This window comes from Cyanistes caeruleus, chromosome 23, assembly GCF_971803275.1.
Source record: "Cyanistes caeruleus chromosome 23, bCyaCae1.hap1.1, whole genome shotgun sequence".
In the NCBI taxonomy this organism is placed as follows: Eukaryota; Metazoa; Chordata; class Aves; order Passeriformes; family Paridae; genus Cyanistes; species Cyanistes caeruleus.
In genome coordinates this window covers 3,626,566-3,648,951 of record NC_141723.1, presented here as the reverse complement: position 1 = coordinate 3,648,951, position 22,386 = coordinate 3,626,566, and the positions used below count along the sequence as shown (strand labels likewise).

Sequence of the window (22,386 nt, the reverse complement as noted above, 5' to 3'; positions counted from 1 at the left end):
TGACAGGCCATCCTGGTGTCAGCAGGAGAGTGTGACAGGCCATCCTGGTGCCACCAGCAGCCAGGAGGGTGTGACAGGCCATCCTGGTGTCACCAGGAGAGTGTGACAGGCCATCCTGGTGCCCAGATGACTGTGCTGCTGCTGCCTGGCACTCACCCTGTGCTTGAAGGGGGCTGGGCTGATGGCTCCCTTGGCACAGTGGTAGCCTGGGTAACAAAATCCAGATGGCTGGGATAGCCCTGGAGCTGAGCAATACATCCCTGAAAGAAGCAGAGAGCCACGTCAGGGGAAGGGGCTGCACAGAACGGCAGTGGAGGGGTCAGGAAGGTGAAAAGAGAAATGCTTTGCACATTTTCTGTGCCCAGTCCCTGCTCACCTGCTGGGCAGGGCTCGCAGTCAGACTCACTGGTGGCACCAGTCCTGGGGCCAAAGGTGCCCTTGGGACATGGGTGCTCCGTGCTGAAGGTGGTCCCTGGAGGACAGAAGTGCCCAGCAGGGCACAGCTCAGGAGTTTGTGCTGCAGGACCTGGGACACAAGGGAAGAAGCTCCCTGAGGAGGGGTTGTGACAGGTAATGACATTCTCCATCAACAGAACTGGCCTTCCCCCATTTGTCCAGGCAGACACAGGGCACAGGGAAAGCAGATCCCATGGGGCAGGAGGATAGCAGTGGGGTCTTGCAGGTGATGATATAGCACATGGTCCTTCAGACCTGCTTCTGCCCAGATCAGAGACAATGAAAACCTAAAATAATGTTCTCCTTCCTCATACACCTCTATCTCACATCAGGAAGCACCAATTCTTTGAAGTTCAGCCTCAGAAAAAGAACATTTTACCACACAGCTGAGTCAGTCCTGAATTAAATGCCTGGGGAAAACAAAGGCTTCCCCCTAAAAAGCTCAGCTGGGATTCTGAGACTCTCAATTGTGGCTCCAGCTCTGCTAAAACTCACTGTTAGCTCAGTCAAGTAATTCCTTCCTAGCTGCTCATGTGAGAAAGGAAAAGCCTCTTTGTCCCCAGGAAGGTGATGGGTGAATTGGTGATTGGTTATTGGTTACAGAGTGACCACCAGGGAGCAGATCAACATTTGTGCAGGCAGATGGTGAGAACCTCTGAGCAGGAGCAGCTCTGCCTCCCTGGCAAGAATATTTGTTTCTCTGCCAGGCCACAGCCATGCCAGACATGCACAGGAGGTGCAGAGAGGGTTTAACAGCAGCCAAGGAGCTCTGTGTGACCTGAGGCTGCTCCCAGACTGCTCCAACAGGAGTTGTGGAATTAAAATTTTTTGGGGCATTTCTGCTTGGTGCTAGAAACCATCACCACCAAGAAATGATGTGGGGCACTCAGTTTGTCCTTGCTGTACCCAAAGCTGTCAGAAATGGAGCTGTGGCGGGTGATTTTCTTTCCTCGCTCCGTAACCCCAGCACATCCTCACCACTGCAGGAGTGCCCAGCTGGGCAGAGCTGACAGTCTGCTGACTGCCCTTTCCCACTGACAGGGCTGAAGCTTCCAGGACTGCAGGGAATTGGGAATTCAGAGCCTTCAGGGCAGTAGAAGCCAGCAGGGCAATGCCTGAGGTCTGGCTGTGTGGAGCCAGGATCACAGAAATATCCAGCATAACACGGTCCTGCAAGAGAAAAGCTTCAGCGTCGGGTTTGAAACCAGAAAATATAAAAAATATCCAATCTGGGACAGAAAAAGGATGTTGGATGGGTGCAATACACACCAGAAACAGCAGCCAGACCTTCTCCTTGGCAGAACTTCCCAGCAGGACAGGGCAGGCAGGAGTTGTGGAAAGCCATCCCAGACTGGGGCAGGAAGGTGCCGCTGGCACAGGGCTGGGGCTGGGGGCTCCCTGGAGGGCAGAAATGCCCTGCTGGGCACAGACCCCCTGTGCCATCACCCACAGGGGCGGGAACACGAGCCTGGGAAGTGCAGAAGTGCCCAGGCCAGCACAGACCGCTCGGGGCTGAGAGTCCTAAAGGCAACCAGCATCAGGTGAGATGAGCCAGAGGCATCCCAGAAATCACATTTTGGGACTAAACCAACCGGACAAGCCTGGTCACCACGATGACCCCAGAGCCCCCTGGCCAATCAGGAGCTCTGTTAGTTGAAACATCAATCTGTACTCTCAGTATTTGCTCACACAGCTGATGAGCAGAGAGATAAAAGCCCAAATTGTTCCCTAAATCACCATTTTAGAGGAGGCTGATCATTATAAGTCATTCCACGGAGAGACAAACCCAAATGAGTCCTAACCCCCAGGCTGCTTGATTTCTGGTTTCATAACCTCTGCTACAACAAAACCACCTTGATCTGCCTTTAAGTTAAATTTCAAAACATGGTTTGCAAAAAACCCTTTAAAATCTGCTCAAGGGGTCCCAGAAATGGCTGCAAATGCTCTGTAACATTTGGATGAACAGCACAGAACACTTCCCTCTCCCCCAGATCCAAAGCAGACGAGGATTTTGTTTAATCCACACACAATTCCCACCTGTCCTGGCACAGAACGTGCCCCCAGGACAAGGCCTGCAGTCCCTGGGGTTTGCCAGGCCGGGCTGGGGGCTGTAGGTGCCCTCTGGACACGGGTACTGGTTGGCAGCCCTGGTTCCTGGTGGGCAGTAATGGCCTGCTGGGCATTCCAGGGCTTTGGCCACGCCATGGATGTTCTGCTGGGCATCACCTGGGTGCTCCTGTTGGGCACAGAACCTGCCAAAAAAAATGCCAGTGCTTGTGCTCTCCCTCTGTTCTGCCAGGGATAAAGAACTCCGTGCGCAGCAGCAACCACAGAATGAAAGGGAAGGAAACTCCCTGGAAAAACCAACGGAGAGCTCAGGTGGGACCAGCCAGGATCACCCTGCCCATCCCTGCAGGCAGAGCTACCAGGATTACCTTGTGATACTCTTGTGGTACAGACAATGCCACAGTGGAGGGAAAGGTGATGTGAAAACAGAAACAGGAAAACCACTCCTGTATATCAAAGTGTAGCTTGTGTATCAAACAGAGCAGCCTGAGGCAAACACTCCTGACAATTCCTAAGGAAGGATCAAGAGGAAGGAGCCAATCCATGTCACTCACATTCCTGCTGGGCATGTTTCACACTGGCCTTTCCCAGCCTGCTCCTGGTATTCTCCAGGGGGACAGGGCACGGGCTCTGGGCTGCCAGGGGGGCAGTAGTGACCCACAGGACACAAATAATCTGTGAGGAAAACAAGAAATACCCCTGTGGTGAAAATATTTTTATTTTTTCAGGTTTTTTTTTTTTGCTTGATAAGATCCCCTATTTTGCATACTTCTTCCTGTTACCCAATAATTTATCCTGTGTTACTTGCAAAAATTTTTGGAACATGTTTTTCACCTCAACAGTAATTTCTAAAACGCAACTACAGTCAGATTTTTTTTTTCTGCTGAAACTCCTGTAGGTAAAGAACGACCCCAAAGAATTCCTACCTGACTGCTGGTCTGACACAGAGCCTGCAGGGCAAAACCATCCTTCCTTACACAAACCCTGCGGGGAGCTCTGGCCCTGCTGGGAGCAGAACCAGCCTGGGGAGCAGGGCTGGCAGTCCTGTGCTGAGTGGCCACCAGGATGGGGCAAGAAGGAGCCTGATAAGGAAAAAAAACCCACCAAAATCACATTATTGCATCCTCTGGAAGTGGTTGTGGGGGAATTGTCTGGATCTCAAAGAAATTTCTGGCTGCACTTGTCCCAGAAGATGCAAAAGGATGCTGGTTTAGGAAGGAATTCCCAAAATCCCAGCACTCCCTGGGATGAGAGCTTCCTATCAGAGGGTGCTGGGAGAGGCTTCTCCCAACTGCTGAGGTGAATTCCTATTTATTTCTGGACTGAGCAGTGCAATCCCTTGCTAATACAACCATAGATTTAATCCAGGGAAGAAACAAATGTTCCCCAGCCTCTTGTTTAATGAGCCCTTTGTCTCATTAGTGCTGCTGCTAACGATCTCTCCCTGTGCAGGGGGTGCAGAGGCTGTCACTGGTGCTGGCTGGGTGTCCTTCAGCAGGGCCTTCCCTCCCACCAGCAGCTCCAGGGGCAGCTCAGCCATTCCTGGGCTGATGTTCCAATCCAGCAGCGCTGGTTTAGAGGCTGAATTCCCATGCTGAGAGCAGCTTTTCCTTGGGGAATGCAGGAAAGAAGGGGCTGCAGAGCCTCAGCTGGGCTCTGGGAAGGGAAATGGCAGCAGGGACCAGCTGCCACCAAACCTACCTGGGGGACACGGAGATGGGGAGTGACTCCCTGTGGGACAGAAGTGGCCTTGGGGACAGATGTCTCCAGCTGTGCCATCCCTGGGGTTTGGGATTGTGGAGCCTCCCGTGCAGTAGAACCCGGCCTCGCAGGGCCCAGAGGGAGCTGCCAGCTCTGGGCTGGCACAGAACCGACCTGGAGCACGGGGCAGAACCAGGAGCAGCTTTTGGAGACAGCAGGAGCAGTCCCAGCACGAGGCTGGGATCACCTGTGGGTCTGGGCAGAAGGGGAAAGGGGACACAGGCACCAAAAAGCTAACCCAAAAAATGTGTGCTGGAAGAAAGACCCAGCTCCTACCTGGAGGGCAGGGAAGGGGAAAGGGTGACCCAGCAGGACAAAAAGTTCCTGCTTGGCACAACCCAACAGGTCCTGGGGCTGGAGCTGCCTTTCCTGTGGAAGACACAGTGAGCTGAAACATGGGAACTGCAAATAAACACTATTTTATTAGAACAGCTCGGGAAAGAAGAGAGCTAGAGCACTGAATTAAGGGGAAAAAAGGGAAAGACAGCCATCCTGAACTTGGCTGGCAACCCTAATATCCTAATAAACCCTAATATCCTCTAGGTGACCCCAATATCCCCCTCAATACTCAATCCTCCCACCAACACCATTTGCTGTTCCCCTCCCTACCAGAGAAATTTCCAGGAAACATTGGTGTGCTTGATGTGGATCCAGGTGGACAAAACCAGCCAGGCGTGCAGAGCCCATCTGGCCTCGCCAGGCCTGGCCTGGAACAAACCCTTCCAGGAGGACACAGCTGGCACTTGGAAGCATCCCAGAGGTTCAGGGCTTCGCTGTAGGTGCCAGGGGGACAAGGATGCTGTGTGGCAAATTCTGTGCTGCTGGGGCAGTAGTGACCTAGAGAGAAAAGGGGATTTCCTAATGGATGGGACAGGCTGGGAGCAGCCTAGGGAGGATTCCCAGCCTGCACACGAGGCATTCACTTCATCTCTTTGTGGGAAGTGATGCCTTTTGGGGCTACCTAAAAACAGAGGCCAGACAAAATTAAGGGAATAAAAAGCAGCTCTATTTATTGAAGGGCTTCAGGTGCATTTAGGGCAGACAAAGCCCCCCAGGGGCTGCACCCAAAAATGGCTCACAGGTTTTGACATTTTTATGATTTTGGTCCATTTGCACATTTGGGGTTCATCTCCCAATTCCAGCTGCAGGGAATGAAGGAATTTCCCCCAAGTTTGCTGCCCCCAACTCCCTTTTGTTTCCATCTCTGGGTCCTGAGGCAGTGAGGTGTCCTTGATTGCCAGGCCTGGAGAGGAATTGTTGTGTGTGCCCAAAGTGGGGAAGCAGCAGCTCCCAGTGTGTGTGGAGTTTGGAGTCACACACTGAGGAATGGCAGGAGTACAAATGTGTGAGAAACAGAAAAGCTGAAATCCTAAGGCATCAGAAGGACTGACCCCAAGCCATGAGTGTGGGCCCATCCTGCAATTTGTCACTGCTCTGGCAGGTCCAGGAGTGTCAAAGGCAGCTGGGGAGCAGCAGGGTGCCCTGGTGGGTGCAGCCAAACCCACCTTGAGGACAATCCGTGTAGTTGGTGGAGGCAGAGGTGCAGTAAAAGCCCTCTGGGCACTGCAGGCACCGTGTCCCACTCCAGGATGGGCTGTAGGTCCCTGCAGGGCACGGCTGCGCTCTGCTGCTCCCCTCCTCACAGAAATGCCCAGGGGGACAGGGACCTCCACTGGCAGTTGGCTTGGAAGGAAAACACCACAATTACATCCTGAAAACTCCTCGTGTGCAAAAAGATCTGAGTCAGATTGTGAAGATGAAGGGAACCAGACATTCACTGTGAAATCCTGCTCTCACCCCCTGCTCCTGAAGGCTGCACAAAGCCAGGGCTGAGTCTTGTCATCATCTTTAAAAATTCCTGCTGAATTTTGCCTCAGAGGAGGGCTGGCAGATGCAGCACTCTAATCAAACTCATGAACTATTAACCTCTGGAATTTTAATGTGATGTGACACTCGGCGCTGCTCTGCGGCATCAACATGCAAAGACAGAGCTACTTTTGCTTAGATTTTAAACGGAAAGCTCAAGGAAAGCCAGATGTATTTTGTTATCTCTGTTCCCCTTTCACCATCAATCAACCAGATGCACCTGATGAGGGAGGAAATGTTGGAAGGGTGAGTCTGATCCAGGGCAGGAGAACTCAGGTGGCCTGGTGGCCCTCAGTTTCACAGCTATTTTCTATATTTTACACTATTTCCAGCACACCTCAGCTTACCCTGGGAGGTCTGGGGGAAAGGCTTCCTCCACTGCAGTAGAACCCAGCCTCACACACCCCAGTGGGAGACACAAGTCCAGTCCCATTGCAGAAATAACCTGAAATTAAATTAAGAGAATGATTTTGGTGGCTCCAGACAGACAACAGCAAAGCTGGGGGTGGGGAAATATTCATGCAGCTGTTCTCTCGAGAACAAACAGCATTTGTGTCTCCTCTGGATGTGAGGAAGGGTGGAAAGGGAACCTCTTCATCTACACCTTACTGTGAGCATCCTCTGAGGTGGGAAAGTGGCAGATTTAGTTTCTATCCTCTGCCCAGCACCTCTGTTCAGGAAAGCTCCACCTAACTCCTCTCTCCAGGAAAGCAGCTGCTCAGGATTTCCTGCTCCAGAGCCCTAGAAATGGCTGAAATCTCACAAATCAGGATTTTTCTGCTTTACCTGCATCGCACAGGAGGCAGTCCTGAATCCCAGTGTTCCCAGTTGAGCTGCTGTACTGGCCAGGAGGGCAGGGCAGGGGGGAGGCAGAGCCCAGAGGGCAGTAGAATCCCTGGGGACACACATTCCCCACCTCAGCATCCCTGGGGGATGGACTGGCAGCTCCTCCCGTGCAGTAAAACCCGGCCAGGCAGGGTCCTGTCACCTGGGACTGCCCAGGGAGTGCACAGAAGTGCCCTGAGAGAGCAAACCAGGCCATCAGCACCGGGCTGGGATGGGAAAAACGGAGTTGGAATGGGGGAAAATGGGATGGGATTGGGATAAATGGGAGAAAAAGGGTCTGGGTGAGGGGAAATGTGGGAAAAAATGGGTGAGAGTGGGGGAAAAATTGAGCAAATGGGGCTGGAATGGGGAGAAATGGGATGGGATGAGGATAAATGGGATAAAAAGGGGCTGGGAGGGGTTAAAAAACTGGGAAAAATGGGGTAAAACAGGGATAAATGATGGAAATGGGGATGGGATTGGGGAGATGGGAGAGAAAGGGGCTGGGAGGAGGAAAATGTGGGGAAATTGGGTCTGAGTGGGGGAAATTTGGGAAAATGGGGCTGGAATGGGATGGGATTGGGAAAAATGGGGATAAAAAGGGGCTGGGAGAGGTGAAAAACTGGGAAAAAATGGGGAAAAAACAGGGCCGGAATGGGGAAGAAGGGGGCTGGGAGTGGGAAATCAGGGAGACACAAAACTCTTGTGAAAAGCACCTCCCAGCAGTGTTTCCCCCGACCTGCTTTGCACCAGAGGAGACATTTCAGTGAATAAAACACACTCTGAGGCTCCTGAGCCTCACCTGGCTCACAGGGGCTGCAGTGGGACCTCAGGCTGCTGCCAGACCAGGGGTTGTAAGTCCCTTTAGGACACGGGAACTGAGCTGCAGAGGCAGTGCCTGCAGGGCAGTAGTGGCCAGGGGGACACTCATTCTCCAGAATGGAAGAGGAATTCTTAGGGCAGAAGAACCTGGGAATAAAGAGAGAATTTAAAAAAATAAAATAAGGATTTTGGCTCCTGTGCTGGATTGACCAGAAAAGGGACCCAACTGTGCATATCACTGCAGTCTGAGTTGATTCCTCAAATGCCAAATTGATGGCATAATTGCAAAAGCCGCAGAGACGTAATTTTCTTAACTTGAATCACAACACATCCAAGCTGTGATTCATCAACTTGTAAAAGTTAATCAAGTTCAAATCCAGGCAGTAATTGGAGATAAATCCCCCAAGGAAAAGCCAGGCTCAGCATCAGGTGATTTTCAAGATCCTCTTCCACTTCAGCAGGCTGGTGCCAGCCTGTTGCCAAGGGAACCAGCTTTGACTCCAGACGTGGGATAAGTTGATGGTGCCAATGATTTCTGTGCTCTGATCAGCCTAAATTCCCTTCCAGAGGGGCTGTATGTGGGCTTGGGGCTTTTCCTGGTCCCATAACCACTGTTGTGCTGTTGTGAAACAGCTCAGCAGCTGCTCTGCTGCCTCACTGTTCCTCAAGTGCTTTCCAGTGGTAAAATGGCTCGTTTTCCCCACACCCACTGCTCCAGGATGCCTGGATAAACAATTCTTTCCAGCAGTCCCTAAGCTCCCTGTGTCTCACCCTTCAGGACAGGGCAGGCAGCTGGTTTGGCTCAGTGAAGGGTTGTAGGATCCTGCTGGACAAGCAGTGGGAAGAGCTGAGCCCTGGGGACAGAAATACCCTGGAAAAGACAGAGCAGATCAGAACCAGCAGAGTTCGGAGAGTCAAAGCGGGCATTTCTGTGTGACTGGAACTCACCCTGGGGACACGGCTGTGGCTCCTCACCAGAGACACAGTACTGACCCTCTGGGCAAGCCTGGCACTGCTCTCCCTGGGAATGGGGCAGGTGGGAGCCAGGGGGACACGGGACCGGGCTCCTGGAGCCCTGGGGACAGAAGTGACCCACGGGACACGGAGCTCCTGAGATGCCATCGCCGGGGGTCGGGCTCTGGGCACGGCTGGCACAGTAGAACCTGCAGCCAGGACACACCTCTGGATTTCAAACAGGTGAAAACCCCTTGGAGACCATCCCTGCTGACAGCAGGCCATGGACATGGGGTTGTGCTGCTCACCCAGGGCTGCACTGCCCCGAGGGTGCCCTCTGCCCCGAGCCATTGCAGAAATGTCCCCCAGGACAGGGCTGGCACTCCTGCACACTCCTCCTGCCCTCCCGGCTGGACCATGTGCCAGGAGGGCACTGCAGTGGCACTGGGGCACCTGGAAAAATCCCAGCATGGTGAGGAAAGGGCTCCCAGAATTTCTAGGAATGAAGGGAAATGCTGCTCCAAAGCTCCCCTACCTTCAGGGCAGTAGTGACCAGCAGGACAGGGCTGCCCTGACTCTCCATCCTGGGGGTTCCTCACTCGGGCACCGCTTCTACACCAAAACCCCTCTGCACAATCTCCTAGAAAAACAGAACAACAGGAAAATAAAACCCACCTAAATCCAGATTTCAGGTGCAGCCATTTGCCATCAAGGGATCCCTGAGGAGCTGCTGCAGCTGCCAGGAGGGCAGGACTGGTGGCAGATGCCACGGTGACAGAGAAGTCCTTCAATGCCTGGGCACTGCCTCCACATTCCTACAAATATCCCACATTCCAACAAACATCCCACATTCTAACAAATATCCCACATTCCAACAAATATCCCACATTCCAACAAATATCCCACATCCCTACAAATATCCCACATTCCAACAAATATCCCAGCACACATTTCCCTTCAGAACCATATTCAACACATCTTTAAGCAGAGACTGAAATATTAAGAATTCTATCAAAGTGATTTGCTGAAATAGGGCCTTTCAGGATAAGAATCAAAGAAAAGTCATCAGATGTGGAAAACAAAAACATCTTGGAAAAAAATGGAGAGCTGTCATTGCTGGGTATTTTGCCCTCTGTTTCTCTGCTAAACCTAATCACATGCACATCAATTGCATGGAAGGATTAGTTCTTTGGGAACCAGGTTAGAAACCCAAACTAATTCTAAATAAAAAGTCAGACACTGAAAAACTTCACACAGATGTTTTTTTAAATAAGTATCACACACAGAATTCTGATTTCTGCAGTCCTTCTCTCACTCCTTGCTTAGAAAAATGAGGGGTTTTTCCTTCCTCAAGAAGTTCTAGATGAGTAAAATTGGACATTTTACCTTAGCACAGGTGAGCAGCCTGGAGCCTGAATCCAACCCCTGCACTGATTATCCAACCCCTGCACTGATTATCCAACCCCTGCACTAATTATCCAACCCTGCACTAATTATCAGCCAGTGCTGATCCCAGCAACAAGGAGGATGCTCAGAAGAGCAGTGTACCTGTTGGGGCAGCCAGGCCAGGGAATTCACAGTATTTTCCTGCTGGGCATCTTTGACATTCCTGGAGAGATTTCAGTTTTTGCCTCGCCCCAAAGGTCCCTGCAGGGCAGCTGTGCTGGGAGCTCCTGCTGGTCCCTGCTGGGCAGTAAAAGCCTCGTGGGCAGGGGTAGAGGGTGACATCGATGAGTGGCCCTTGCTGGCTGTCACAGTAAAACCCTGCAGGGACAGAGGGAAGAGCTGAGTTAGGCACAGAGAAACTGCTCATTAGGGAAGAAGAGCTTGTCCAGGCACACAAACATCTCCCTGGCCACTCACAGAATAAACCTGCTGCTGGTCTTAAATAACTATTGATGTGACCCTCTGCTGCTGCACAAACTCACTGCACTCTTAACAGGAAATTGAACACCCAGTGGTCCCCAACAACCAGGACAGGACTTAGAGCTGACACAGGAAAACACTTGATGACCCAACATTGATCTCTCCGTTTCCCTGCAGTCACTGAAGCATTTCAAGTAAAGTTTTCCCTCTGAACATCAGAGTTTTTCACTGTCAGTGCTCAAATTGCTCAGAATACACAGATGTTGCTGCTTCTGTTTTCACATCTGAGCTGCTTTTACCTCTAATGGGCTTTTCAGAGAGACAGAAAATGCTCTCCTCCAGTACAGAGAAGAAACCAGGTAGGCAGCAGAGCTTTGATCATGGGAAGGCTCAAAAGACAACAACAAGCTGCCATCTCTTGTCTGAGGGAAGCACAGAACAACATTTGGATCCTGTGAAACACAACTCCCATTTTCTGGATGTGCAGCACCTCCTGCTCCTGTCAGATCTCCCAGCAGGGAAATGGCTCTGCCACTCCAGTGGCTCAGAGAAAGACATTTATTGTGAATTTGTCACCCACAGTCCTCTGAGCACGTCCCCGGGGACTGTGACAGCCTGCAGGACATTTCACTCCCCACTCACCTTCCCAGCACTCCCCAGTGGGGGCACTGAGGCCAGGTTCCTCACAGTAGAAGCCAGAGGGGCAGGGCTGGCAGTCAGAAATTGCTCTCCTCCCTGGCAGGCTGGAGAAGGAGCCTGCTGGGCAGAGCTGGGGCGCTGCTGCTGCTGCAGCTGCAAGAGGAGAAGCAAGAGAGAAATGCAAAATGAAAGAATGAATGGGATGGCTGCACTCGGGGGTTGGATGAGCACAAAACCGCAGCAGGGAAATATTTTTTCCACTCACAGATCCAAGAGTGCTGCAAGGGAGTGGGACAGAAATTATTGGCTTCATTTTACCCACAGGCAAAGCCAGTTAAAGTCCAGATATTGAGACAGAGATGTCACCTTGCACTTTGAGAGGAAGGGGAAGAATTAGGGGAAGAATCTGGGGCTTTGGCACCATGGTCAGGCCCCAGCCAGTTGGCTGCCACACCCTGGGGGTGTTTCAGGAGCTGTGTGCCATGAAATCTGGATACCCACTGCAGTAAGAGCCCGCTGGGCAGATGTTCCCGGTGACACCGTCCGTGGGTTTGGGGCCAGCAGCTCCCCCTGCACAGTAAAAGCCAGCAGCACATTCCCCACTGGGGACAGGCAGCCCTGTGAGACAGAGAGGATGGTGCCACTCAGAGCACTGAGACAAAGGGGGAAAAGCTGGGAAAACAGCAGCTCACAGCCTCCCTCTGGGAGACACCACGGGCATCTGGCAAACACTGCTGCATCCCCAGGAATATCCCCTCAAAACTCCTCTTCCCCACAGACACCAACCCGAGGCATTGCAGAAGAGCCCTGCGGGACAAGGAAGAGGCTCTGGGCTTCCCTGGGGACAATAGAAGCCAGCTGTGCACTTGCCCCCGGTGGCAGTGGCCGGGCACAGGCAGTTGGCACTGGTGTAGTTGTCCAGGTCAAACGGCTGCGAGGTCCAGGCTGCTGAGATGCAAAACCAGCCTGGGGACAGGAAACGGGACTGAGGAGCTCTGGCAGTGACAGAGCCCCAAAAAACATCCCAAAGACACCAGCTGGGGTGGCTTTGGGTGTGATGTGGGCACACCACGGGGTGTGGGACAGGTTCACCCCACCAAATTTACCAGCGCCAGGCCATAATTTCCTGTGCAACACCACGTCCAATTTAATACTATAAATACCACATTAACAAAGAGATCTTGCAACATCAAATTCCAAACTTTAGCTCTGTGGTCGCAGGGCTCAGCCTGAGCAGGCTCAGGAGGCAGAGCCCTGTCACCCTGGGGCCCACCTGAGCAGCAGAGGTGAGTCCAGCCCCACTGGATGCCTACAGAAGATCCAGCAAACACACTGGGAAGGCTGTGGTGAAGGCTCCAGGGTGAAAGCATCACCCCAGAGAATCAGCTGGCACCCCCAGCAGCCTCACACTCACCTGGGTCACACCTGCCTGAGGCAGCTGTCAGCCCCTCCTTGCCGCAGTAGTGCCCAGGTGGGCAGGGCAGGCAGCTGTCCAAGCTCTGGCTCATGGGGTCGGGGTTGTAGTAACCCCTGGGACACGGAAATTCAGTGGCAAACCTGGTGCCTGTGGGATAAAGAGGGCAGGAACCTTCCATGGAATATAAACACGATCCTGGCTCTGAATCCTGCTGCATCCCTTTGTGTCCTCCTGGCCAGTTTGTCCCACTGCTGATCCCCACAGCCCTTCATGGCCAAAATTGTGTTTGGGTTCTGTTTAATTCGTGAAGTTGTTATTACAGCTTAAACATTAATAATATTAAATATTAAATATTATTAATAATTATAATATATAATAGTGCTAATATATAATATTAATAATATCGAATAATATTAGTATTAATTATTATTAATAATAAATAATTATATTAAATATTAAGCTTATCTACAGCTTAAATATTGTTTTGGTTTGTTTTTTTGGTTTTTTTTTGGTTTTTTTTTCTCTGAACAACCAGGCTGGCACTTAAACATGTCAGAAACACACTTAAACAAAAAAGAAAGACACTCAAACATGTAAACAAAAATATTTTGGGGGTATTTTTCTGTGAAGTACACTTATTTTGTCCACAAAGATAATTTCTTGTCTTTAAGGAGGATGTTTCAGCCTGGCCAAAGCATTGCTGGGTTCCCTGAGCCCGCCTCACCTTTGGGGCAGTAGAAGCCAGCTGGGCAGGGGTTTGTGCTGTAGCTGGTGGTGTTTTCGGGGCAGAAGAAGCCTGCAGCACAGGGGAAGCAGGCAGCTTGTCTGGAGAGGTTGTTGTAGGTCCCTGCACGGCAAGGCAAGGGAGAGCTGGTCCCTTCTGGGCAGAAGTGGCTCACAGGGCAAGGACCTCCTTTCTCCCACACACCTGGGACAGACAGGAGGAGCAGGGGGTTGGAAATCTCCCCTGGAAATGATAATTCCTGAGACAATCGAATGACAGTGGCTGTGCCCAATCCAGCTGTGACTGCCCCTGTGCTCAGTGCAGGCATTTCCCTGTGTAACAGGGAATGTATGTATGGCACAAACCCCTCAAAGGAAATTCACACAGGGATCTGGGTGACTGACAGGAGGCAGGGCCAGGAATAGTGGGAGAAAATGTGGCATTTTTAAATTTTCCTGTTGTTAAAACCCCGGATCAGGCAGTGCCGCTCACCGGACGGTGACGGTGAGGAAGCCCCAGGCTGGCAGAAGTAGCCAGGTGAGCAGGGTCCTGAGGGGGCTGTGAGGCCAGGGGAGCCACAGAACCAGCCAGGTGGACACTCTGTGCAGCTGGAATCCTGCCCGTTGTGGAGCCTGAGAGGGACAGAAGGGTTTCAGTGAGTCCTAAACTCAGCACGGGGGTGTCAGGCTGGAGAAGTGAAAACAACCACTAAACTTTCCTGATGGATGCAAGGATGTGTCTAATGAGCCTCACTGAGCTGCACTTCGTTGCTTAGAGGACTGATGGATAAACAAAAATAAGAAGAAAATAAAAATGAGCATCAGAAGATGCACAGAGATTCACCTGTCTGAGTAAGAGCCCACGGGGCATGGCTGGGGGATGCTGGTGCCAGCTGGGCAGAAGTGTCCAGGCGGGCAGGGGCCACCACTGCTCGTGTTTGTGGCTCCACTGGGGTTTGGGACGCTTGCTCCTGCATGAAGAAGATAAAGCAAAAGTATCCTGAATTATTTGGGTTGTTTCTCATAGGGCAGTTTGCTCCCCATGGCTAAAGAACCATTTCCATAGGTGAAAGAAGAGAGGAGCTGATTGTAGGTAAAGCCAGAAATCCGTAGTGGAATGGAATAAATAATGGCAAGGATCATAAGGGCCACAGCTCCCTCACCTTTTCACTTTTTCTGCCCTCTGAATCCTAAATTCTGTACCTGCTGTGCAGAAGAATCCAGGCCAGCAGGGACCACTGGGAGAGGATAATCCCCATTCTCCACAGAACATTCCTGGAGGACCACAGAGGGGAAAGAGAATCAGCAAACTGGGAGAAAAAAACCCAAAACAAAGCAGGAGAGCTGCTGTGGTGCATGCACTGTTTGGAAGGCAAAGGAAAGACTTTGAGAAATCAAATCCCTCAGCATCAGCACAACTGGGACAAATCCCCATCCTAACTCAGCTCATACTCTGCTGGGAAACCCTGAGTGGGAACCAAAGAGCCCCCAGAAACCTGTGGGGACACCACCAGCAGGACCAGGATCCTCTTCTGACTGGATTTTTACATTTGCATTTCCTGGAGGCCAAAACGCATCAGAGGATGGGGAAGAGAGAGCTGCAGAAAGATCATCACCCTCTCAGACAGCTGCCAGGAGAGCATTCCCTCACCTGCAGGGCACTGCTGGCACCTCTCAGCCTGGCTCAGGCCATAGGAGGGGCTGTAAGTGCCAGGAGGACAAGGATAAAAAGTGCTCCCGGTTTTCTGAGGGCAGTAGAAGCCAGGAGGGCAGCGGTGCAGGAGCCCCTTTGAACAGTGAAACCCAGCAGGACAAGGAAGGCATTTGTCCTGACCTGAGAGGGAAAAACAGGAATTAAAAGGAAGTGTGGAATGAAATGGAAGGGAAATACCACATGCACAATGTCCCTCTGCCTGGTTGTGCACTTAAAGAGGCAGAAATCGAAATAAAGCTATTTTTTAAGCTCTCCCACAGTAACTGGCCTCAAATATGGATTTCTCCGAGGATCATTTGGTTCAGCAAACCCCTCTCTACCAGGCAGAGTCACCTCCACGTGTCCCCATTAGGTGGCAGGCAGAACAGAGGGAAAGCTGGAAACTGCTGCCAGCCCTCAGTGCACTGGCACTGCCACAAACCTGGAAACACAGGAGCTGTTGCAGGGGAAAATATATTCCTCATGTGACACCACGGGAGAAACAACAAAACATCCCTGCTCGATCCCTTTCTCTCCCTGAAATATTGAATATTCCCAGTGGCCAGCAGCTGTCAGGGCCTTCTTGGACACAGACAAAAGCTATGAGCGATGTTTCCATCTTCCTTCAGTCACACTGGAGTTGCAGCTCCTGACCTGTTAAGTTTCTGTAGCTCCTGACTTGTTAAGTTTCTGCAGTTCCTGACCTGTGGCATTTCTGCAGCTCCTGACCTGTGGCATTTCTGCAGCTCCTCACCTGCTGCATTTCTGCAGTTCCTGACCTGCGGCATTTCTGCAGCTCCTCACCTGCTGCATTTCTGCAGCTCCTCACCTGCTGCATTTCTGCAGTTCCTGACCTGTGGCATTTCTGCAGCTCCTCACCTGCTGCATTTCTGCAGCTCCTGACCTGCGGCATTTCTGCAGCTCCTCACCTGCTGCATTTCTGCAGCTCCTCACCTGCTGCATTTCTGCAGTTCCTGACCTGTGGCATTTCTGCAGCTCCTCACCTGCTGCATTTCTGCAGCTCCTCACCTGTGGCATTGCTGTATTCCCCACTGGGGCAGGGGAAAGGAGCTGCTGAGCCTGTAGGGCAGAAATGTCCTCGAGGACAGCGATCTCCAGTGACACCATCCTCTGGCTTTGCAGTCTTGCTGCTCCCCGTGCAGTAATAGCCTTAAAACAGAGAACATTGCAGTTCTTCCCCCAAGTCAAAACCGGTTTCTAAGAAGCTGCATGAGTTCTTTTCTCACCTCGTGCACAAAGTCCCCCAGGAGCATCCTGGCCAGACACGCTGCAGAAAAACCCCGGGGCACAGGGCAGGCACCAGGTGACATCTGGGGCTCCTCTCTGGCCATTCCAGGTGCCAGCAGGACATGGCATCTCTTTGGGGTGCCCTGTGCCAGCTGGGCAATAATGTCCTCGTGGGCAAAGATCTCCGAATGGAAGCCCCACCTAAAGGGAATTGAAATTAAATTTCAATAAATTTATTATTAAAAATCATTATTTTTTAAATTTTAAAATTATTTTAAAGTTATTTATTATGAAAAATTATTAAATAAATAAATTTATTATGGTTTGTGAAATCTTTGGCAGAGCTAGAAGGCCCTGAGCAGGGTAAAATGTTCATCACTCACGGGTGAGGAGGCGCTGGAGCCTTGGCTGCAGTAATATCCAGGCTGGCAGTGCCCCTCTGGCTCAGGCAGTCCAGCCCTGCTGCAGAACATCCCTGCAGGGCAGGCTTTGCAGGAACCTGCCCTCTGCACATCCGAGTACCTTCCCTGCACAGACACAGCCACTGCATCTCCCTGCCCAGGGATGGGAGCCCTCCTGAAAATCGCTGCTTGGGAAACAAATCCGCGTGTGGCGCTTACCGCGGGACATGGGAGAGGCAGGGAGCTGCCAGGCGGGCAGAAATGGCCTTTGGGACAATCCTGGGGGACAGCCAGGCCTGGCTCACTGCAGAAAGTCCCCTCAGGACAGTCCCTACAAAGAGACTGAGCTCGGCCCTGAAAGAGAACACAGAGCCTGGCAGAGGTGGGGTGTTGCTGCTTACCATGAGGACAAATAAATAAACAAATAAATAAACTTTGTGGTTTTACCAGCTCCCAAGGAGTCCCTTCTGCAAAAAAACACTGTAATTAAAAAATAATAAAAAATCAACAATGACCTGCAGTCCAAAAGCAACAAATTTGGGGTACCTGCACCCCTAAAGCAGGCACAGCCCTGATCAAACACAGAAGTGAGGGAAATGCACAAGTTAATTCACCTCTGCCATGCCAAAGGCTCAGCAGCCCTCCCAAATCTGTGCTGTGCAACAAAACTTAACAAAAACTGCCAAATGAGCTGTAGGCACAGCCCTGGATGGATCTGGTGTCTTCACCCAAAAACTTTCGGTTCTTCTTCTGTTGCAGAGTGTAGGCAAAGCAGGTGGTGATTACCCAAATTAGCAGGAATTCCCCAAACCCCCTTTTTTCAAGCTGACAGCTTCCAAACACCTCAGGGATTTCTACTCACTCATTTTTCCAGTTTCTAAGGGCTCTGCCAACCCCCAGGTTGGAAGCCTGAGGTACTCACGGGCTGGAAGGTGCCAAGGGGACACAGCTTGGGTTTGAAAGCTCCTGCTAAGGAATAATGTCCCTCCATCACCACGTGCTGGAGAGCATTTTTGGCCCCTCCTGTGCAGAAGTAACCTGGTTCACAAGGTCCTGAGGGGGCTTGGTTGTTTGTCCCATCACAATAGAAGCTAAGGTTGAAAAAATAAAATTTTGGGTAGCAATAATTCCCTTTTTTTTTCCCCCCGCCCCTGGATAGCAAAATCCCAATGCAAAAAATGTCCTGGAATTTTAGAGCCCTGGCTCCTGTTTGCTTCCAGAGCTGGAGGACGCTCACCCAGGTGGGCAATCCAAACATTCCTGGAGGTTCCTCAGCCCACTGACGTTGCTGAAGGTCCCTGCAGGGCAGGGGATGGGGAAGGCAGAGCCAGGTGGGCAGTAGGACCCAGCAGGACACACATCTCCTGTCACACCATCTGTGGGCCACTGAAAATGGGAAAAGGATCGTTTAAAAAAGGGAGAAAATCAGGTTAAAATATTTAAGGCATTAAAGTGTAGATAATAAAGAAGAAAATAATAGGGACATGCTCTTGTGCAGAAAACACTGACTTAAGGAAATTCAAAGAGAATGAATAGGGATTAAATTTTACACTGATTTCACACCCAATGGACTTTTATTTTTTAAAAGATCAATGGTGATCTTTTAGTTAAGAGGGTGTCATTGTTGAGAGGGGAAAAATATGACATGGCCACACTCCCTTTGAGAGTCCTTGTGCACAAAATTGTGTCTGTCCAAATCACTGGCTTAAAGAAGTCACCACAGTGGGGAAAATAAAACAACACAGGGGAGCACAGTTAGAAAAGGAGGAGCAAAACTCCTCAGTGGGACTTACTGGAGTCAGAGCCCTGCCCTGGCAGTAAAATCCAGCCTCACAAAGCCCACTTGGGCCAGTCTGTCCTGGGGCAGCACAGTAGGAACCCCGAGCACAGGGGCTGCACCCCGAGAGGCTGGACAGCCCCTGCCTGTCACCAAATGTCCCCTCTGGGCAGGGCTCGGGCTTGGAGCTGCCTTCAGCGCAGTAAAAACCCTACAAAACAAAGCCAGATTTATACAGTCAAGGCTTTTCTATTAAATAAATCCCTCAGAGCAGCTTCTCCCAGGAAAGCAAGGAAAACCACTCACTGCTGGGCAGGGCTTGGGCTCTGTCAGGGCAGGGGAGTCACAGAAGTGCCCGGCTGGGCTTGGCTTGCAAACCCCTTCTCCCTCCGTGCTGGAGTTATCCCAGAAGCTCCCTGGCTTGCAGGGGAAGGAGAAGGGGAATCCAGTGCCTGGAGGACACAGGTAGCCAGCTGGGCAATCCCCTGTCTGGGAACAAAACACACACTCAGGGCTCGGCTGTTTTCTGTCCAGAGGAATCTGTTCAGCCTCACCTGCAGTTTGAATAACCCACTGTTTCTTCACTGTGAGCAAACGGGGTAGGAAAGAAGGGAAGAAAGGGAATTTACCAGTAAAATTCTGGCCATGTGGGATAGTTATCATAAGCAAGGTGGGTTTAGGGTAAAATCTTGGCATTGAGACAAGCCCTGCAAGTTTCCCTGTAGAGTTGTGAGGAAGATGCTCTTCCACACTTGGATGAAAGCTGTAACTGGGACAGAGTTATCACCTCACTCTTCAATAAAACCACGGATTCATCCATGCAGAAGAGAATCCATCTGCATTTATTTATTTTTTAAAAATTTATTTTTAACAGCTATTAATGTTTGACGAGTTCATTCTTCCCTGAGACAAAACAGTTGCAATGAAAAATCCCAAAACTCATTAGAAGAGGAGCAGCAGCAATTCTTCACCTTTGAACTGTCTTTCCCAGCCTGCACTGACAGGCAGAAGGCAAAATAAAGACAGGAAACATGCACAAAGCACAAAGTTGGCTCCATTAAGAGATGCAGCCTGGGGTAAGAATTTTGGGGTAAAAATTTGGGAGCTGGGATGTACTTACAGGGTGAGGAATTCCTGAAGGCTCTGGCCCCTCAGAGTAGCAGAACTTCCCTGCAGGGCAGAGTGAGCATCCAGCAGCGCTGCTCAGCCCCCTGTGCTCACCATAGGTGCCATTGGGGCAAGGCTGAGCCTGGGAATGAAGTAGAAAAAGGGGTTTTGGACACCCTAAAATGAGTCCTGCAGCTCACAAGGTACAGCAGATAAAGCTGTGAAAACCACTCTGAATAATTGTGTACAGAAAGTGCTATCCTGATATCATTATATTATTATATATTATTATATTATTAACCATTTTATGGGGGGCAAATACTGCTAAGATCTGTGAACACACAAAGAGCAAAGAAATCAGTAACAAACATCATTAGGGAAGGTTTTTTCCACAGCAGTGATCCCAGTCAGAGAGAATGAGAGTCCCCAGAGCAAAGAGTCACTCACAGCATCTCCCTGGGGACAGAAGTGTCCCTGAGGGCAGGCGTTGGTGGTGGCATCTGGGACATCTGCCTGTCCCCTCGGGCACAGGAGCCCTGCTGGGCACACCATGGCCACCAGCATCACCTCCAGGCTGGTGTTCTCGCTGGCACAGAAGTGCCCAACCCTGCAGGGCGAGCAGGAGGCTGAGCCTGGCTCCTGGAATGGGAAAGGGTCCAGTGTCAGTGCCCTGGAGCACCCCCTGCACCTGGGGACAGCCGTGGTGACCCCACACCGAGGCTGTGAGCGCAGCCTCTTGTGGAAAACATCTCCTGTTGTGCACAGGAGTGCCAGGGGAACAGAACCCCTCCCATTTCCAACCTGCCCCCAAGCCCTGACTGCAATCAGGGTGCAGCTCAGAGCCTGCAAAAAGGAAACCAAAAAAAGGATTTGCTCCACAAATCCACCCTGTTGCATCTGTGGATTATCCACACAAACTCAGAACAGGGAATCCTGCCAGCAGCAGCAGGGGAAATACAGAAATATTCCCTCATCTTTCCTTGTTACACCTAAGTCCAAGTGCAAACGAGGAATAATCAGGGTCTATTTGCTACGTATAAATCTCCATTTGTAATTTATCTCCTCTCCAGTCCCAGTGGAGGCTTCCAGTGGTGGCTCCCAGATTTTTGCAGGGATGAAAACTGGCCAGGGCAGATGATGGTCAGGGCAGGTCCTTCAACAGAAATTTGTCACCATCAGTGGCAATTATCAGTACAGCAATTAACTGGAGGTGTGGGGCAGATAAACATGAATCAAACCTTGGCAGCTATTTGTGGGAATGGTTGTGTCATCACTGTGTCCTTCTGCTTTCCCTCCCCAGGACACCTGAGAGTTTAATCCCAGTGCCCAACCAACAGCTCCTTTTGATCTCTCTGCTCCCTGCCAGGGCCAAATGTGCCACAAAAACCTGAGGTTTCCACCAGAAGGCACAGGACAGGTGAGCAGGGATAGCCACTGGGAACAGCAGCAGGATTTCACCCCTGGGAGATGCTTTTTGTGTCAGGAGCAGCCCCAAACCTGCTGTAGGAACATTCCCAGCCTCTGGAATAACAGTTTAGCTATAGCAATAGAAATAGCAATAGGAATGGAATAGGAATGGAATGGAATTAGAAACAGAAACAGAAACAGAAATAGGAACAGGAATAGGAATAGGAATAGGAATAGGAATAGGAATAGGAATAGGAATAGGAATAGGAATAGGAATAGGAATAGGAATAGCAAGTGGAATACCCCTTGTAGAGCCAGTACCAGTGGCCAGTGGTGTTTAAAGCTCTGCACACAGCCACCCCAAATTCCCAAATTCCCAGCCTGATCACTGCAGGAACTGGGCTCATCCCAGTGCCTCCCTCGGGGCACTCACAGCCTCATCCTCCCCTGGGAGCTCCCCTTGTGCCCAAATCCAGGAGGGCAGACAGGATAAAAGGATTGTTACGTACTGAGAAGTTTCCAGCCCCACAAGCTCGAGGAGTGACCGTGCCCAGCTCGGGGCAGTGGTGTCCCCCAGGACAGGGGGTGCAGTCTGCAGCCACCTCCGCTCCAGGGGCCGAGCGAAAGGATCCTCTGAGGAGAAAACACAACACACAGAGACTCCCAGACAGCAGCCAGGCAAAAAAGGAAACGCAGTGATGCCTTTTGGGCTACCTGAAAACAGAGGCCAGACAAAATTAGTGGAATAAAAAGCAATTCTATTTATTGAAGGGCTTCAGGTACATTTAGGGCAGACAAAGCCCCCCAGGGGCTGCACCCAAAAATGGACCATGGGTCAGGGGTTTGACACTTTTCTAAGTTTGTTCCATTTGCACATTGGGGGTTCATCTCCCAGTTCCAGCTGCAGGGAATGAAGGAATTTCCCCCAAGTTTTCTGCCCCCAACTCCCTTTTGTTTCCATCTCTGGGGGCCTGAGGCAGTGAGGTGTCCTTGATTGCCAGGCCTGGAGAGGAATTGTTGTGTGTGCCCAAAGTGGGGAAGCAGCAGCTCCCAGTGTGTGTGGAGTTTGGAGTCACACACTGAGGAATGGCAGGAGTACAGATGTGTGAGAAACAGAAAAGCTGAAATCCTATCAGCATCAACAGCACACTCTATCCCAAATTCCTGATGCTCTGATCAGAGGAAATGTGCTGTTTCTGCAGCAAAATCCACCCAATTCTGACAAAACTTGCCTGGACCACCCGGTAACAGGCAAAGTGAAAGTCACCTCCAGCAAAATAAGAATTAAAAGCAGAAGAGCCACGAAATGCCACAAGGAGCCATCTCCCCTTGTACCTGCACACCCCAGAGCATCGTC

The 22,386-nt window shown here is 51.1% G+C and overlaps 1 protein-coding gene across 1 annotated transcript in view; it reads right to left on the bottom strand.

The window, feature by feature from the left end:
• The window catches only part of LOC111939391 (uncharacterized), a 45,542-nt gene that overhangs the window by 19,766 nt on the left and 3,390 nt on the right, over window positions 1-22,386 (bottom strand). Inside the window, exons 4-36 of the mRNA XM_086860974.1 lie at window positions 21,539-21,662; window positions 20,070-20,261; window positions 17,976-18,124; window positions 16,337-16,377; window positions 16,119-16,259; window positions 15,048-15,230; window positions 14,600-14,671; window positions 14,241-14,367; window positions 13,890-14,029; window positions 13,398-13,601; window positions 12,671-12,820; window positions 12,043-12,222; window positions 11,758-11,874; window positions 11,260-11,409; window positions 10,300-10,515; window positions 9,287-9,391; window positions 9,060-9,204; window positions 8,746-8,960; window positions 8,569-8,668; window positions 7,778-7,944; window positions 6,937-7,170; window positions 6,498-6,595; window positions 5,790-5,967; window positions 4,894-5,121; window positions 4,561-4,653; window positions 4,225-4,398; window positions 3,450-3,605; window positions 3,078-3,198; window positions 2,494-2,708; window positions 1,726-1,977; window positions 1,435-1,626; window positions 377-526; window positions 157-260 (exon numbers count right to left, since the gene is read on the bottom strand). Of these exons, the coding sequence (XP_086717100.1) occupies window positions 157-260; window positions 377-526; window positions 1,435-1,626; window positions 1,726-1,977; window positions 2,494-2,708; window positions 3,078-3,198; window positions 3,450-3,605; window positions 4,225-4,398; window positions 4,561-4,653; window positions 4,894-5,121; window positions 5,790-5,967; window positions 6,498-6,595; window positions 6,937-7,170; window positions 7,778-7,944; window positions 8,569-8,668; window positions 8,746-8,960; window positions 9,060-9,204; window positions 9,287-9,391; window positions 10,300-10,515; window positions 11,260-11,409; window positions 11,758-11,874; window positions 12,043-12,222; window positions 12,671-12,820; window positions 13,398-13,601; window positions 13,890-14,029; window positions 14,241-14,367; window positions 14,600-14,671; window positions 15,048-15,230; window positions 16,119-16,259; window positions 16,337-16,377; window positions 17,976-18,124; window positions 20,070-20,261; window positions 21,539-21,662 (5,113 nt within the window). The remainder of the gene's footprint in view (window positions 1-156; window positions 261-376; window positions 527-1,434; window positions 1,627-1,725; window positions 1,978-2,493; window positions 2,709-3,077; window positions 3,199-3,449; window positions 3,606-4,224; window positions 4,399-4,560; window positions 4,654-4,893; window positions 5,122-5,789; window positions 5,968-6,497; window positions 6,596-6,936; window positions 7,171-7,777; window positions 7,945-8,568; window positions 8,669-8,745; window positions 8,961-9,059; window positions 9,205-9,286; window positions 9,392-10,299; window positions 10,516-11,259; window positions 11,410-11,757; window positions 11,875-12,042; window positions 12,223-12,670; window positions 12,821-13,397; window positions 13,602-13,889; window positions 14,030-14,240; window positions 14,368-14,599; window positions 14,672-15,047; window positions 15,231-16,118; window positions 16,260-16,336; window positions 16,378-17,975; window positions 18,125-20,069; window positions 20,262-21,538; window positions 21,663-22,386) is intronic.